The sequence below is a fragment of the Hydra viridissima genome, unplaced genomic scaffold (genome assembly GCF_058129835.1).
Source record: "Hydra viridissima isolate aposymbiotic clone 2 unplaced genomic scaffold, HvirCarnegie_v1 scaffold_7, whole genome shotgun sequence".
In the NCBI taxonomy this organism is placed as follows: Eukaryota; Metazoa; Cnidaria; class Hydrozoa; order Anthoathecata; family Hydridae; genus Hydra; species Hydra viridissima.
In genome coordinates this window covers 8,048,393-8,065,593 of record NW_028324306.1, presented here as the reverse complement: position 1 = coordinate 8,065,593, position 17,201 = coordinate 8,048,393, and the positions used below count along the sequence as shown (strand labels likewise).

The window sequence follows — 17,201 nt, the reverse complement described above, 5'->3', positions numbered from 1 at the left end:
TTATCTGTAACTCCTGAATGAAGATGCAAAAATCAAGAAGCTGTAATTCTAAGCAAGCTAGTTAAATGATTAAATCAAAACCCTCAAGAAATATAGTTTCTAAAGCTTCTACTGCATTAATAATATATGATAAAAAATTTATCAAAATGTTTTTGAGCCTTCTTTCTCAAAAAAATATTATTCTCAGTAAAAGCAGAAATATAATGTAAAACTAAAACTGCTACAACTTTATCAAAAGCTAAATTATTACTTCTGTGCATATTAAACATGAGATAATTTTTTTAATTTTAAATTTTTATTTAAAAAAATATTTTTTTTATCTTTACTTTTTTTACTGACAATTTTTAATAAGCAAAATTTATAAAGCTACTTCTGGGAGGCTCTTCTAGGCTTCAAGATTACATAATTTATGGTTGTCTCTGAAATCTTATTATGACATTTGAAATCTCTACTTTAAAAAAACTTTAGTAACTCAATGCAAATGCTATCTTCTTCTTTTTGATGTATTTGGAGTAACAGGAGATGAAGGTTGGGAATTCCCAGATAACTGTGCTTGTCTTGCATTTCGTTTTCTTTTAGGAGACTGCAAACTCTCAGGAGTAGAAAGTAACGGATTATTTTTAATGTTAGCTAAATTTAAATTTGTAGGACGTGAAGGAGTTGAAGAATCATCAACAGATGCAGAAGACAAAGCAGGAGATGATGGAGCAGACATCATTAACTCTGGATTTGTTATTTCTTCAGGTAGCATAAAATCACGACTAGCATTATTGAAAGGTAGTTCGTCAAGCTCATTGAGAGTTTCCAGATTATACAACTCATGTAAATGATCCCAAACATCTTTTGAAGTGATATCTTTTGCATCAGGATTTAATACAAGCTTATGATGTATACAAGCCATATGAAAAAATCTATTGATTCCTGTTGGTTTATGACCTCTTAAAGCATGAAACAAATTCACCTCTAATTCGGGTGTCCACATAGCTATAATTACTGGTATCTAAGAGACCAAAGAAGATAAATCAAAAAATTTACACAAAAATCTATGTAGGTAAAAAGTTTAATGTACTTATTTTTTTTGTTTCACATTAACCAATTTATTAAAATGTTACTGAAATTTTATTCAAAAAATTTAATAAGTAATATTTCTTCAAAGTTATAAATTCTGAATTAAAATCTAAAAATTAAACAAAGTTTGTTAATCATAACTTAAATTATACATTTCTGATAATTTTTTTACTTCTGGTTAAAGTAAAAAAATTATCAGAAATGTAAAATTTCTGATAATTTTTTTATCACACAAACACACAAAAAAACTCACAAAGGTCTGATATATCAAACAGTTACAAAAATTCTGTAAACAACTATAATAACAAGTCAGTTATCACAACCATATGACAAGTCAGTATAATAAAGTTTATCTTGGCACAGAATTTTTTAACAAAAAGTAAAGCTCCTCTCAAAACACTGATTACTGTATTAGAAACCTTATTTTGAAACTTTGGTATTAAAATACTTTTAAAACTTAGTGCAATATAGAAGGTAATTGCATAGATAATGACTTAGTGCTACAGTTTTCCTCAAGAAAAAAAGATGTTAACATAAAAAAAGATTAATCTATTTCAATGATGGCTCCAGCAGCTTCTAACTGAGCTTTAATTTTTTCTGCATCTACTTTTGATAATTTTTCTTTCACAATTTGTGGAGCTCCTTCTACATATTTCTTTGCCTAAAAATGTAGAAATTCAATTAAAAATGCATAAATTTAATTAAAAAAAAATTTAAAATCTCAATACAAAGATTGCCACCAAAATATTTTGGTTACAGTGGTTAAATGCAGTTTGAAAAAAAAATTGTTTGCTTATTGTCCTTGAACTGCACAATGAAAAATAAAGCAATCATACAGTTAAAAGTTAAACTTACTTTTGTAGTGACAAAAAGAATTTCAATTATATTTACACCAATCAAATGGTAATAATTAAATTTGTATGATACACAACGTTTCTGCAAATGCAGTTTGAAAAAACATTGTTTGCTTATTGTCCTTGTTTTTAATTCAGAAAATTTTTTTTGCATAATCCACACTATCTACATTTTTTTTATCTACATTTTTACAAATTTTGACTTGGTAATATTTTATAAAGAATATCAATAAACATTTAAGTATAAGATATGATATACCATAACAAGATTCATCTCTGGCAGAATATTTTTAATTTCTTTAATAAGTTTTACTTTAGATGCTTCATCAAATTTCAAAAGCTTTACTGAAAACTCAGTTTGCTCTTCCTTTGGAGGTTCACTTTCCTATAAATTCAAAAAATGTGCATTTAGAATAGTATAAAAAACTTTTGATGACAAAAAAATATTTTTAATATTTAAATTCAAGATGTTTGAAACTTTAACCAATTTTTACTTTAACTATTTTTTCTCAAGAAATCCAATTGTTATAGTAAGAATTTTTAAAGTTCTGAAAGCTATACATGACCTACAGGTTATATGAAGTTAACAACTTCTTACAACTTCTTACATATTCTGATTTTGTTGTTCATAAAATAAAAAAAACACAAACATTTCAATTTCAGTCTTATCAAGTGAAACTGTGTCACAGAACATGTGTCACAGAATAATTAGTTTTTATACTTTTATAATTGTCATAACAGAATAAAACTTATCCAATCAATTGTGATGTCAGTCAATTTAAAAAGTGCATCAGAAAATATATTTTGAAAAAGGTACCACATAAATAATTATTGAAAAAGTATTTCAAAAACAAATATGGTTGTTTTAGTTTGAATTTAAGTTATTTGATTTTAAGTTATTTGATTTAAGAAGTTGATTGCTCTTCATTTTTAGCATATGTAAAAACAAATTTATCAAATGTTTTGCTTGTTTTTTTTTTATGTGTGTGGCCAAAGACAATTTAATTGGCCCACCAAAGATTTCATTTGGATATCAGAATATAAAGTGCATTTATAAAACAAAAGAAAAATGCACCGACAGTTTTAAGTTTGATTGCTCTTCATTTTTAGCATATGTAAATATTGTTCTAGGAATAAGTATAAAGTATTATACATTTTTGAAAAGCTCATGTTGTAATAAAATTTTTGTCTAATAATATAAAGTGCATTTATAAAACTGCTTTTTAATACATAAAAAAAAATGTAAGTATATAGTTAGGACAATGTATAAACTAACTTTGTCTAAATGTTACTCATTACTCTTTCATTAAATAGAATTCTTTAATGGTTATCTCTCCAAAAAGAAATTGCTATAACAAGAAGCTGTCAAGTAAACTTAAAACAAGGATTCTTAACTGTTCATGTACCAACTTCTATTTAGTTATGACTAAATAAAGGTTGATACATGAACTCTTAAAAAGAGTTCTTAAAACTTCTCTTGTAAAATAATTAAACATTAAGCGGTATCAAATATGTAACATTCTTAATATTTGTAAAACAATTTAACATTAAAAAAAAAAAAACAGAAATAAGCATCTTTAATACTATTTTTATTTAATGTGATTGTTTACAACTTTATTAGCCCTACCCAAAATAATTATAGTAAGGATAATATGTCAGGCTTCACCAATTAGTTCAGTTTTATGCAAGCATGTTTTAATTAAAAAGCAAAAAAAATTATTACAAATTACTATTTAGGTTTTAAAACTTAAAACAAATAAAACACCTCAACAGCTGGAGCAGCACTTGGTACTCCCATCATAGGCACTACTGGAGCATCTTGTATATTTAACTCTTTCTAAAAAAAAAAAATTTATTTATAAAGTAATATGGAGTGCTTTTAGCAAACAACCCATTTTATTTTAAAAGATATTTAATTTCAATTTTTTTTAGCAAAATGTAGGTTGTCAAATATTGTCATTGTAGATGCTTGTAATAAAAATGATAAGTAATGAGTGAAACCCCAATTGGAATAAAACTGATAAGTATTGAGTAAAATCCCCATTGGAATAAACCTGGTAGGTAATGTCTTCATTGGAAAGTAAATTGGTGAGTAAAAGTCCTCATTGGAAAAGCCTCTTGTTAAAGGTGCAATTTTATTAAATAAAAAACTTTCATTCATAAGACCTTTGAACGATATCAATTCTAGCATTGGAACTGGAATTACAATTATTTCCAACTATAAATAATAGTATTACTACCAATAAAACAGCTTTAGAGGGATTATCCCATAAGCATGTAAATTTTTTATATTACAGATATTTTGTGAATATTTATGTTTAATTAATTAATCATTCAAAATGTACCATTCAGTAAATAACTAAAGAGGCTCTTAGAATATTAGAAAGGTTGTTTTTATTGACCTATTGTTTAATAATTTTCTGTTGCTTGATTAAATTTTCCAAACTATCTTTGCTAATTGGTTCAAATCATTTACGGATTGATTTGATCCAAAAAAAATGTGTCAGAAAATAATTTGTTAAAGTTTTTTCAGCTTATAATTTGGTACAGTACTTTCAGATTGCATTGCAGTCTGAAAACTTTTTTTTGAATCTGAACTGATATTATTTTTGTGGATTTATGTGGATTCAGAATAAGGGATGCTTTTGAAATAAGATTAATTTTTATTTATTTCTAATATTTAAATATACAATGAAACGAAATGATTTCCATGTTAAGAAAATAAAAAAAGATGTCAAAATCAGATTGAAAGTCTATCATTTTCCAAATTCATTTCCTGGGCAAACAATGTCTTGAATTTTGCTGAGTTTTTTAGTATTTTCTTTCATATATACCAACATCTCAATCTTTGAGATTGAAAGATTGGTTCTTCTAGAGTTATATGCTTTCTGCTGAGAAAACTCTTTCAGATGTTGATGATGCAGCAGGTATACAGAGGTTTTTTTCTGGCCAGCCTTGACATCATTGGGTAAATATACTGGTTTTGCTTCCAGAATTCCAGTACATTTGTATTTACTGGAACTGGCTTTGTATTCAAATACCCCTCAATTTCAGCTGAAATGGCTTTCTTGGTGCTTGTTTTGCCTTCAGAATTAATGTTATCTGCACCAAACACTTTCTTCCTTAGTTGTTCAGTGAAATCAAAGTTGTCATCATCCTCATCATCCAATATTAAAGGGGAAGGAGTGCTTTGGCAAGCTAAAACTTCTGTAGTTTTGACTACTTTAAATTTTGCCCCTTTATCCACAAAGCACATGCCCTTTCTGTTAGGGTCTAAAAAAAGAGCAGCAGAGAATTCAATATTCATCAGTTCCCCTTTGAGTCTTTTGTTTAGATCTTCATTGATGTAGTGAGCAAGCTCTGATAACACCTCAGTTTTTGGCTTGATCATTTCCCTTGCTAATCTTCCTCTAATGTCGAATATACAAATAATAACGGAACAGATGCTAACTTTTTTTTTTGCTGCTGCATTTTTCGGAGAATTCTGAGAAGCCTTTCAGAAGCCGGACAGATTGAATAGATTCTACTTCATCATTTGTTGGTAAAAGGTCTGTCAACTTACAACCTCCAGTAACAGTGGGGTTCAAATTCTTTAAAGAATGCATCACTGGAACAAGATCCACCACAGACTTCATCTCTGCACTAACCTTGTTCTTCAGTTATTTAAGACTTTAGCAGCATTAACTAAAGTCATAGTATTTTGAAAGGACTGGTTGAAGTGATCTACTAATTTTGTTATTTTGTGGCTGAGAATTGACCATTTTGGACATCTTTTATCATTGACAGCAATAGTGACAACTAGATTTAGATGGTGGTTGAATTGCACTTTGCATGCCAATTGATTTTCTAACACCTACTTGGACATTAGCTGCACGGTTGACCATTATCCAGGTTTTGACTCCAAAATCATGTTTAGGCTTGTTGATAGATTCACCAAGCTTCTTGGCAATATTGTCCACAGTATTTTTCTGTGTTTGTGGACATCTCTTCTTTCTAATTTTTTATATAAATTCCAGTGGATTCTTTTCAAATAGTTCCTTAAAAAACTTACAGTGCTTTCATTGCTTAAGTATGTTTTGCCACAGGCCTTACATTTTGCCTTGTTTTCCTCCACCTTGTTGAAGAATTCCCAAGTATTAGATAGCTTAGGCATCTGAAAAGAAAAAAAAAATGAAATAATATAAAAATGAAACAAATCAGACTATTTTTTGGATTAAGTTTGCAAGATTGGATCAGACTAATATTTCAGATTATTTATCAAATTTAAAATCCCCAAAAATGGATCAGATTATAAACATGGATTATTTTTCTGATCAAAAATCTGAAAACACTGATCAAATTACATTTTCGGTTTATCGGCTTTTTTATTGAAATATTTGCCTTAATATTTCCTGATTATTTGCCTTAATAGAACTAATTATTTAAAAGTTATTTGAAATTTTACCTTAATATTTGTCTTAATAAAAAATGATATTTTAGAGGCCTGCATAAAGTTTTCAATAAAAGAACTAATAAATTTAAAGGTTATTTGCCTTAAATATTGATATGAAAGTAACAATTTTTCAAACTAATTTTTTATCTATTTCTATTTTTATTTTTATTTCTATTTAAAAAGAAGAAATACAACAATATAAATTTTATCGGACCAATCCACTAATTGTAGCAATCTGCAAAGCAAATTAATTCACAAAGAAATTCAATCCACAAAAAAAAAAAAAAAAAAAAAAAAAATCTGCAAAAATTCAGTTTGAAAAATTCTTAACTTTTATATTAAAATAATATAATAATGGCTTACCGTAATAGTTGTAAGTGAAGAATAGTAGACTTGTGGATTTATTGAATTAACTGTTGTAGGTTAAGATTTCCAAATAGGACTGATTGAAAATAAAAAAGAAACCCACTATTTCTATGACATGCCATAATAAAAATGTAATTATTTTGGACCACACTGTTTAATAGTGACATAAACGGAACGCAATAGATATTATTTGCTAAGTTAAATTAAAGTTAAATTGATTTGTAAATATTTTTTGGATTAATAATCCAAACATCAAAGAGAATCCGCAAAACTAAAATTCACTAATAGTTTGTGAATTAATTTTCAGATTATGATTTGTAAAATATTTAATGATCAGACTGTTATAATCTACAAAATAAGTCGGATTGACTTTTTGCAGATTTTAATCATGTATCTTTCCTCTTCATAAGTTATTTAACACAGTTGTATTTCTACTAAATAGTCCTAAAAAAGAGCTTAATCTTTGGAAGTGCTCCTAATTAATTAACATGAAAAAATATTAATATGGTTGCTTTCAGAATGAACTTACAGTATTAGTACTGATAACATTTAAATAAATTGTTTCAAATATAGCAAGCACCTGAAACCATCCATCTATATGCACATAATATGTAACTGTACATGATATGCAAATTTACATATTATGTACATATTGTACATATGTACATGATATCTATATAAACATGTAGATTTGTTCATGCATTGTTTTGCTTTTTATTATTATTATTATTATTATTATTGTTTTTAATTGATGTTGTTTATTTTTCTTATTTAGGACTAATATATAGAATTCATTTTTGTTATGATATATGTATAGAACACACACTTGTCCGAAAATGAGAATAATTACTCTGAAAAGCACCAGAAAAACCCTTTGGTGGGAGCAATATACACACCTTCCTGATAAGAAAAATCTAAAAATAGAAATCTTTTATGAATGTCCAAGAAAAAATCAATTTGAAGTTTTCGGCATTGTCCAAAAAGTTTGCAAAATGGTACAATATGTATCTTTGGAATAAAAATCATAAAAATAAGTCAGAAATTGTATTAAAAACATTTTTTTATTATTACAAAGCCCTAGTGAGTAATATTAAATTCTAAACAAGCTTTTGTAATTCCAGGAAAAAGCAGTTTTTGTCAAGTGTTAAATTTTGCATGACAACTTTTTTTTAACTTCAAAGCAAAAATGCCAAATCTTTAGGATCTTTAGGAGCTTCACAAAATCAAAGAAAATGTTCAGACTGTCTCACACTTGTTGCAAGAGGAGTGTCACACTAGTGCAATCAAAATAGCTTCAGAGAAAATCTTAAAGAACTTGCTTCAAAGGATCCAAAAGTAAGTGATCATCAACTGAACTAAACAGTCAATTGCATCGACTGTTATCTCAGCAAAACAGTCCTCACCTCATGGAACTGTCAGAATTGCGCAAAGAGGTGGAGGCCATCCCATGCCAATTACTCCAGGTAAAGGGAATCTTGTTTAATACTTCAACAATAAAAGTACTACATAAAATGTTTTGCATTTTAATAAGGCCACTGCTTTTTAAGTGTCTCAAATTGGTGTTTTTCAAATTTCTTTCCTAAAGGTCCTTCAAACCCCAAGAGACTGTTTGGCAATGTGCCACTTCTACGAGCTCAAGATTTTGTCTGCATACAAAACAACACTGGACTGTCAAACAACATCAAAAAACTTGCGTCTACATTAAACCAAGCCACAAATACAAAAGTTGTCAAGCCAAGATTTAAAGAAAAGTTTCTTGACATTGGAAAGCAATTGGCAGACCACTTCTCACACACATACATATCCATTTCAAATGACAAGCAGCAGTCCAGAAAACTACTTGTGGTTCACTGCAAAAATCTGTCTGAGCAACTGAATGTCTTGTTGCAACATCATGTTCAAGGTGACTACTTGGTGAAGTTGGGCATCGATGGTGGAGGTGGTTTCCTTAAAGTCAGTCTTGACATTCAAGAAGAAAAAACAAGACTCCCATCCATTTCACCACCAGGCAAAAAGGCTGTGTTATTTCAAACACCCAGAGACAGTGGAGTTAAGCGCCAACTTCTCGTTCCAGTTGCTGAGGATGTTCCTGAAAATTATGATAACCTCAAAAGCATCTTGTCTTAATTTGTCTAAGTGGAGTAGATTTTTCTTTGTCCTGTGACATGAAATTAGCAAACCTTGTTTGCAGGCTTCAATCCCATGCCAGCTCTCATCCATGTACTTGGTGTGATGCTGATCACCATAACTTGTCACAATGTGGAAAACTCCGCACTTTTGGCTCAATAAGAAAGTGCTTTGCTTCATTTCAAGATTAAGGTCCGGACCACAAGAAGGCCAAGCAGTTTCAAAATGTTGTTCTTGATCCACTCTTAGATGTGCATGACTCTACTTTTGTTCTTGACAAGATCCCACCCATGGAACTTCATCTTTCACTTGATGTGGTGAACCATTTGTTTAAAACCATGAAAGAAACCTGGGATAAAGCTGATGAATGGCCAAAAGCACTTCACATCAAGCTTCAGCCATTTCATGGAGGCCAGTTCGCTGGCAATGAGTGTCGAAAACTTTTGAAACATGTTGATCTTCTTCAAAGACTTGCTGAAGAAGACTCAGCATTCCAAGTTTTTCCATGGATTGATACACTCAGAAAGTTTGATGCAGTTGTGTCCTCTTGTTTTGGAAATCAGTTGCAGAGTAACTATGCTGAAAATATCACACAGTTCAAAGATTCCTTCCTTTCTTTTCCACGCTGTTTTCTTTCATGTCATTGATCACTGGAAGGAATCTCTTGGCAAGTACAGTGAGCAGGCCAGAGACATTGCATCACAACTTCAGGACACATTGGGAAAGATACAAGAGGCCAATAGACCATCCAGAATATTTGCAAAACCTAGAAAATTGTCTTGTTGATTTCAGCAGCAAGAACTTGTTAAAAGCATTAGCTTCTCTTGAAAACCTGTTGAAATTTTTCAAGAAAATCATTATTTTGAATTTAAAATTCTGATTAAAATTAAAGGAACGCACTGTTTGTTTTTTGAATTTAATATGTGGAAAGTGCTGCGAAGAAAGTTTTGATTACATAAGAAAAAATAACCTTGTATTTATTGAGAATAAAATGTTCAGAAAAGCAAAAATTGTTTTATTATGATTCTCAAAGCATTCAACATACAATTTCTGACTTATTTTTATGTTTTTTATTACAAAGATAAAAAATGTTACATTTCCAGCATTTTTCAACCTTTTTGTCTATGCCGAAAACTTCAAAGTGAATTTTTTTTCTCGGACAGTCATAAAAGATTTCAATTTTTGGATTTATCATTTCAGGAAGGTGTGTATATTGTTCCCACCAAAGGGTTTTTCTGTTGCTTTTCAGAGTAATTATTCTCATTTTCGGACAAGTGTGAACATTTTTTGTTGTAACATATATAGATTACATTTTTGTTATGACAAACAAAAAGTGCAAAGTACCTTTAGGAGTGCATTTAAACTTGATACTTCTAACAAATTAAGTTTTGATATTGACTGAACTAACTTTACTATGTGCTCTGGATATTCTTTAGGACCACTTGATGGAGATGAAAGTACACTATAACTACATACCATTGGTTGACACAGAAGCTTTACATTTTGGCAAGACAGAATTCTAAAATCACATTAGCTCAGTTAAAAATGGTTCATCAAAGTTTATAACTAAATAAAAAGTAATGCAGCATGTATTAAAATAATCCATCCATATGGTAGTGTTTAAACTAAACAAAATAATTCTTAAAGCCTCTATAATTTTGGCTTTCATAGTCACTGAATCAGGATTAGGTCATGGAGCAGCTGATTCATTTTATTTCATTCATTTATATTAGCATTTTAAATATAGGAACTGTAATCCTGTGGTATTTTGAATGTTTTTCATTATCACTGCTTCTAATACTAGACAACTTAATGGTGCTTGTACTCTATTCAAAATCGGGAATTTTTAATTGTAAAATTTCTTTTTTTTTTTTTTTTTTTTTTTTTATATATATATGTATTTTTAAACTGAATTTTAGTTACCTACAGGAAAAACAAAGACTATAATTTATCTAAGTTTCAATATATATGTTCAATAGTGATTGAATTTTTATGCATTTACATTTATATACTGTAAATAATTTTTTTTTTAGTGAAAAAAGTAGAACAATAAACAATAACTGATTAACAGTAACTGAATGTTTATCATTTGTGTTTTTATTCATACATTGTAAATAATTTGTATTTTTAGTGAAAAAATAATAATAATAATAATAATAATAATAATAATAATAATAATAACTGATTATATAATGATAACTGAAAAAAGCCAAAATATCAAAGGAGAAAATTTTTAAAACAAGATGTGACACTATTGTTTAGCTAATCATTACAAGTTCCAGGTTAACTAAGTTGCTCAAGTTATTTGTCCACAGTCAGTTTTGTTTGAAATCTGTTAAGAAAAAATGAGATTAATAAGATTTTACAAATTTGTTTTATTGCTAAATGTTCCAATACAATTAATAAGGTTTTAAAAATTTATTGTTAAATGCTTTTTTTTTGGTATAGCTCTTATGTTAAAAGTGGGAAAATATTAAAAGTATAGCTCTTATGTTAAAATTGGGAAAAACAAGTCTCACAGAACTGAAAGACAGTAATAAGGAAGACTTGGAATTTGAGAAGTATTACTGAGAGTACTAGTGAGCTTGTGAAAAATTTGACTTTTTAAGTGTTGAAACAATCGAAATATGTTCTAGATTGGCTAGCTGGTTTTTGTTTTGATGCAAAAACTTCTAACATTGATGTTCACTCTGGTGCTATTACTTCAACAACCATCTGACAAATGTCTACTCATTTTAGCCTGCAGGTATCATGTCTATGAAGTTATTTTGGCAGCAGTTTTTCCTGTCTTTTTATAGATTTAAATAATCAGTTGATTTGGAGAATAGAGGAAATTTATTGACACTACCCAATACAGTCTAATTGAGTTTCCTTAAGTCAATTATGAAATTACAATTGCTGAATGTGTATGGCTAAACTAGATGAAGAAAGATATTTCATAATTCCTTAGGAAACAACTCTCTGGAAACATTCAACTACAAAAGGCTTATTATGAACTCCAGTCATCAGGTTGACATTAATAACACTAGTTGAAAATGACAATGCAATTCATTTCATCCCTTTGGAACCCTTTCAATCATACTAGGAGGATGGTAAAGGAAATATATACCATCATAAATTCTTTTTTTTCAAGAATAAAATTAAAACTGACAGCATATAAGTTAAAGAGTCTTTGCCACATCTGTTTTTTTTTTTTTCATTATTACCATTTATGTTAGTCAGGCTTAAAACTTCAAAAAGCTCTAATGCAAATCAAAAAAAGAGGGTATTTCACCAGATTTGATCAGAAACATTATTTTCTAACTTTGTACTGAACATTAAAAGAAGTCAAAATTGAAGATGAACAAATGAAAACTGGTATCAGAATAGTTGATTAAAAATTAGTTTAACATTTTTGGGCAAATACTTTCTCATATTGTCATCTAAAGATTAACAAATCTATTTATTGCAAGTGATAATTGATCTAACTACTTTAAATTATAATCCATTTACAAGAGGTTCTTTCTTGTCTATCTTAATGCCAGGCTGAAAATAGTAAGCATGAAAGTCAATTACTGTACTCAGCACACTGGTGACTCTAAGTTAAGTTGGCAGACATCAAAATGTGTTAACATCTAAGGATGCTGAAAAGTAGTTTATACATCAGACTGTCGATTATCACAGAAATTCTATGAAAAAAAAAAATTAAAGCAGAATAAAAAGTATCATTTGTTACCTTAACTTTGTGCATGTATTACACAAGAGGACTTTGGCAGCCATATTGATATAAATTAACCACGAGATTTTTTTTACGGGAGCTTGATTTTTGAAGTTTACGCAAAAAGTTAACCGGATATCGAAAAAAGATATTTCAACAGTCCTGGCCAGAGTGTTTTAACATTAAGCCTACTCATGCCATTATAACAAAATTACTCTAAGGCCTAAATTCTGTAAAAAAAATCGATGAAAGTTTTCAGTAAATTGAAAATTTTTTGCTTTTTTCTTACTTCCTTAAATTAAAAAGACACGAAAGTTTATTTTATTCATATTTATTCATTAAGTTCTAAGTATTTTCTTTAAAATTCTTCAAACAGTGAACAGATATAATTACTGTTTAATCACTATGACATCCATAACGCTTTAATTTTATCCAGAAAAAAAAGTAATCGCCACCACAAATGGGCAATTAGGCGTTTAAAAAAATTTTTGAGAAATTTAAATAACAGCTAAAAAAAAAAATTATGAAACATGAAAAAAAAAAAAAAAGCTAATAGAAATCTCAACTTTTTTTCCCTGCATTTTCCCTCGTTAAATTTTGGCTCAAGGTCAGGTTTAGGGAGAAAACAACATGATGTTTTCATTCGTGCCATGAATGAATCAGACCAACTCATCTGTTCAATTTTGATGGCGAACAGACGACAGAAAAAAGTGGTTGTGGATTATCTGGACATCCTGAAAGGTTTTAGATTATTTGAAGAGCCTGTACACTGTATCGTTCAGTAAACGATATTAATAATGACAATGTGTTAGAGGAACTTATGAAAGATGTTGATGAAATCGAAGAAGATTTTTGTTTTGGTGATAGTTAAATAAGATTTATGCTGTTCTTATTGTAATTATTCAGCCATGTATTTTGTTAAACTACGATTTCTATTGATATTGGTGTTGTTTAAAAAAACATTAAATAAATTACAAAATAGTAAATGTATAATCGTAAAAAATATTTTTTAAATACTTTTTTATCGTGTACCTTATTGTGTAAAAAAATTTTATATTTTTTGTTATAAAGTTTAAATTATTTTCAAGATTTTATTCTTTAGGACCGTGGCTCTAACTGCAATCGGTTTTAAGGTACTACTACTTCTTTAAAATCAACAAATAGATAATCCCTTTTGAAAGGTCGGTAGTGGAATGCATAAAAAAAATGTCTTGAAATGTATACAATAGCACACCTAAATGAAAATACACATTCAGACTTATTATTTGGTCATTTCTTTTATAAAAGTTTAAAAGAGAATCGTAAATTTTTGTTTTTTCCTTTGATATGATAACGTATAACAAATAAACTTTAGCACTATCTTGTAGAAAATTTAATTTCAATTCCGATGGTATACTTTTTTCGAGTTTAAGGTAAAAATTTAAATAAAAAATTAGAAAAAATGCAAATCTTTTTTAATAAAACCATTCGTTCAATTAATTAATTATTTTATTAATTAATTATCTTAGCAAGTATTATAAAGACACAAAATGCAAAAATTTTAAAAATTTTTCGCTCAAACAGGTGAGAGTGGCCAATTTTATACACGTTTTCAGACTATCACTAGTTTTCAATATACTGAGTCACTTTCACTTAATAAAAAACAGCATCAACTAACAGCTATTTAGCTATCTAGAAGGAATGAATATAAACCCAACCGCAGACATTCAATTCCATCGAAAAACCCCTGTTGAAAAAGAAGAAGCTAAGGATGAGGAACAGCTAATACCACCTGCAACCAAAAGAAGTAGAGTTATTAAATACAAAAAGTGTAGAAAAGAACTAGATTCAGGCGCATGATGTTACAAACCCACGTTGCAACGCTTTGCTCTACAACGAAACATGCTTGCCGGAAAAGATTTGTAACGGATACTAAGTTTGTTTTCTTTTAAAAAATTAAAAACTTAAATCTATTTTCATTTCTGTATCCAACGTAAAAAATATTTTTTAGATTGGCATGTAAAACTTATCGCATTCATTTTATGTTGATTGGTTTTAACAGATTTCTGCCAAAAGTGACCTTTTTTTTTTGTTTTTATATTTTCAAATACATTTTTTAAATATATTTTTAAATACATTTTTTTTTTATATTTTCAAATACATTTTTTTTTAATATGTGCTTTTTTATTGTTTATCTTATTCAAAAAAATTTTTTTTTGGTTTTTATTGTTCGAGGAGCAGTTTGCGCTGATTTCACAGTAAATTTCTAGGAGAAAATATATTTTGGGTAATTTTAACAATAAGTCAACCATCTAGAAAAGATTTTAAATTTTTTTGGTATTAACTTGTCATTAATAAATATTAAAATTGGCATAATTGCTGTAACTTTTTTTTTTTGTCTTAAAGTAGGACGATTGTGTTTTTGATTTTTTTTTTTCTTACAAAATACTTCATTATGCTGAGTAAAGTTATTGACATTAAAAAATAATATTGATTTAAAATAAAGTTATCAGAATCTTATTTCTCATGTTTTTATCTGAAAAATATGCGCTTTACCATTTATGTGAACCTATTATTTTTTCCAATTAATATTCAAGTCTTAATGAGAAGGAACAAGCATGTTAAAATATTTTTTGACAAAATGTTTAATATCTTATGCTTATCTGAAAGTGTAAATCAAAGGAAGATAATGAAAACCGTTTTATACCTACAGTCGCTGGGTTGTTACATTTTTTAAAATGTAACAACTCAACCCCATTTTTTAAAATGTAATTGTTTCCCTAGGTCTCGTCTTTGTTTGTCTAAAGCCTAGTATCAAACTAGAGAATGTCGGGTCCCGTTCGGCTGCCGAACGGGTAACTTCAAAAAATTTTTCAGGTCCCGAACCTGTTCGGGTATAGACCCGTTAAATACCCGATAGTCCGATAACCCGAAACAATGATCAAATGGATTAACGAATACCAACAGCTAAGGAACTGAACACTATCTAAACACACTAGTTGCCTTAGTCATCATAGAAATAAAACACTGGCAAGTATAGCATTTTCACTTTTGAATTTTTACCTAACACTGATTACAAATAAACATTTAAAGTTTAGAGATGTACTGATTCGGAGAATGTTTTCATTAGATTCTTAAAAAGAAATAAATTGAAAGAAATCTGAACAAAGTTATAAAAAATCACTTTTGACAAGTTCTTTGTCTTCTTCAATGCCATACATTTCCATAACATTAAGTGCAACAACAGGGCTTCCTCGATGCCATCATCTGACTCTTATATGGTTTCTGAGCAGAACTTGAGCAATATTTTTCTCTCAAACTGAGAGTACTTGCTCTTTATGAAGAGCAGTTTTTCAGCCTTCAGAGGATCCATGCAGTTTTTTCCCTTCGTTACTGTCAGGCTGGCAGCGCTGAAAAAGCGCTCTGAGAATGCTGAACTTACAGAATGCTCAGGATAGCGAAGGCATCCTCGGAAAGAACTGGATTGACGTTCCGTTTTGTCACCCAGAACTGTATTGGCTTTCCATCCATGCAGAAACTACCTCAGCATCATTTTCATAGACAAAAAGTTCTCCTTTCAATTCAGTGGCGCTCTTCTACTGTTTCTTTGGCTGGATAAAGCTCAATGAGACGCTTCTAAGTGCGGTAGGCTGTCATTGATGAGAAATTGCTCAATCTCGGAGTCTTCTTCCCCACTTTTGCCGAACAAACTTGAGAAGAACTCTTTAGTAGCTTCTTCAGGATCCTTTGCCAAAATCTGGAGACTGAACTTAGCTTCTTTGAACTTGGTTTTTAAGAAATGGACGTATTTTGGTCTGAAAAAAATAAAAGAGAATTTAAAAAATTAGACTTTCATGGGCAAGTTATATTGCAATTTTTGACTAGTAATATTTTTAAATGATTTTTCACTCACATTTGTAACAAGAATCCAAGTAGTTGGCAACCAGAAAGACAACTTGCCTAGATTTCTTTTAACTTTAAGCGATGCTTGAAAGCAATTAACAACCTGTGTAAAATTTACAGGCACTAAACAAGGAAATTAAACTAATTGGCTATGTATTACCTGGTTTTTCGGCTTCGCTTTCATGGGGAGGCAGGTCATCTGGATCTGAAGATAGTGTTGGATTTTCTTTTTCACGATCACTTCCTTCTTCGTTTTCGGTTTCAACATCGCCTAGACCTTAAGATGACTGAGCATTTGACTGGCTAGCAAACATTTTCAAAATGTTTTTCTCTTTTACGCACGTCCGATTTTAAATTCAAAATTTTAAAACTACAATCTTTCTAACAGCATTTCAAGAAATGGAAAAGGAAACAATTCTGACACACGATGATGCTTTACAATCGCTTTTACTCGTTTTGGTTTACCTTTGATTTTTTGTAACAACCAATCAGAGTCGAGCATTTCAAATAAAGGGTGAGATAAAGTAATTTTGCCAAACGGATAGCGTGAATAGCATAAGGAAATATATTAAACTTTGTTTAACTTCCATAAGGCCTAGTGAAAATGTAATTATTGCGATTATTACGGTTATATATTCCACTTTGGTAACTATTTTAGAAATATCAATTATTTTTTAACAAAATGGACCTTTTTCATAAAATACCCGACAGAACCGTTCGGGTAATAGGGTTCGGGAACCGATAGAAACAATAACTTTCGGGAACCAATTATTTA

At 29.3% G+C, this 17,201-nt stretch overlaps 2 protein-coding genes across 2 annotated transcripts; both read right to left on the bottom strand.

Moving 5' to 3' along the window:
• Nucleotides 1–228: 228 nt before the first annotated feature.
• On the bottom strand, nucleotides 229–1,196 carry LOC145184774 (uncharacterized). Its single transcript, XM_080060536.2, has one exon. The coding sequence runs from the start codon at nucleotides 980–982 to the stop codon at nucleotides 485–487; it is 498 nt and encodes a 165-aa protein (XP_079916662.2). The 5' UTR covers nucleotides 983–1,196; the 3' UTR covers nucleotides 229–484.
• Nucleotides 1,197–1,326: 130 nt separating this feature from the next.
• Nucleotides 1,327–12,695, bottom strand: LOC145184294 (large ribosomal subunit protein bL12m-like). Its single transcript, XM_090092465.1, has 5 exons — nucleotides 12,563–12,695; nucleotides 10,192–10,366; nucleotides 3,688–3,759; nucleotides 2,182–2,307; nucleotides 1,327–1,729 (listed from the first exon to the last, which is right to left on the bottom strand). The coding sequence occupies exons 1-5, from the start codon at nucleotides 12,604–12,606 to the stop codon at nucleotides 1,613–1,615; spliced, it is 534 nt and encodes a 177-aa protein (XP_089948591.1). The 5' UTR covers nucleotides 12,607–12,695; the 3' UTR covers nucleotides 1,327–1,612.
• Between the last annotated feature and the right edge of the window lie 4,506 nt (nucleotides 12,696–17,201).

Coding starts and splice junctions, on each gene's coding strand:
- LOC145184774 (XM_080060536.2), bottom strand. CDS start 982: ATGTGGACACCCGAATTAGAGGTGAATTTGTTTCATGCTTTAAGAGGT.
- LOC145184294 (XM_090092465.1), bottom strand. CDS start 12,606: ATGGCTGCCAAAGTCCTCTTGTGTAATACATGCACAAAGTTAAG. Junction 10,367..12,562: donor AATACATGCACAAAGTTAAG/GTAACAAATGAT, acceptor ATGTGATTTTAG/AATTCTGTCTTGCCAAAATG. Junction 3,760..10,191: donor GTTTAAATGCACTCCTAAAG/GTACTTTGCACT, acceptor TTTTTTTTTTAG/AAAGAGTTAAATATACAAGA.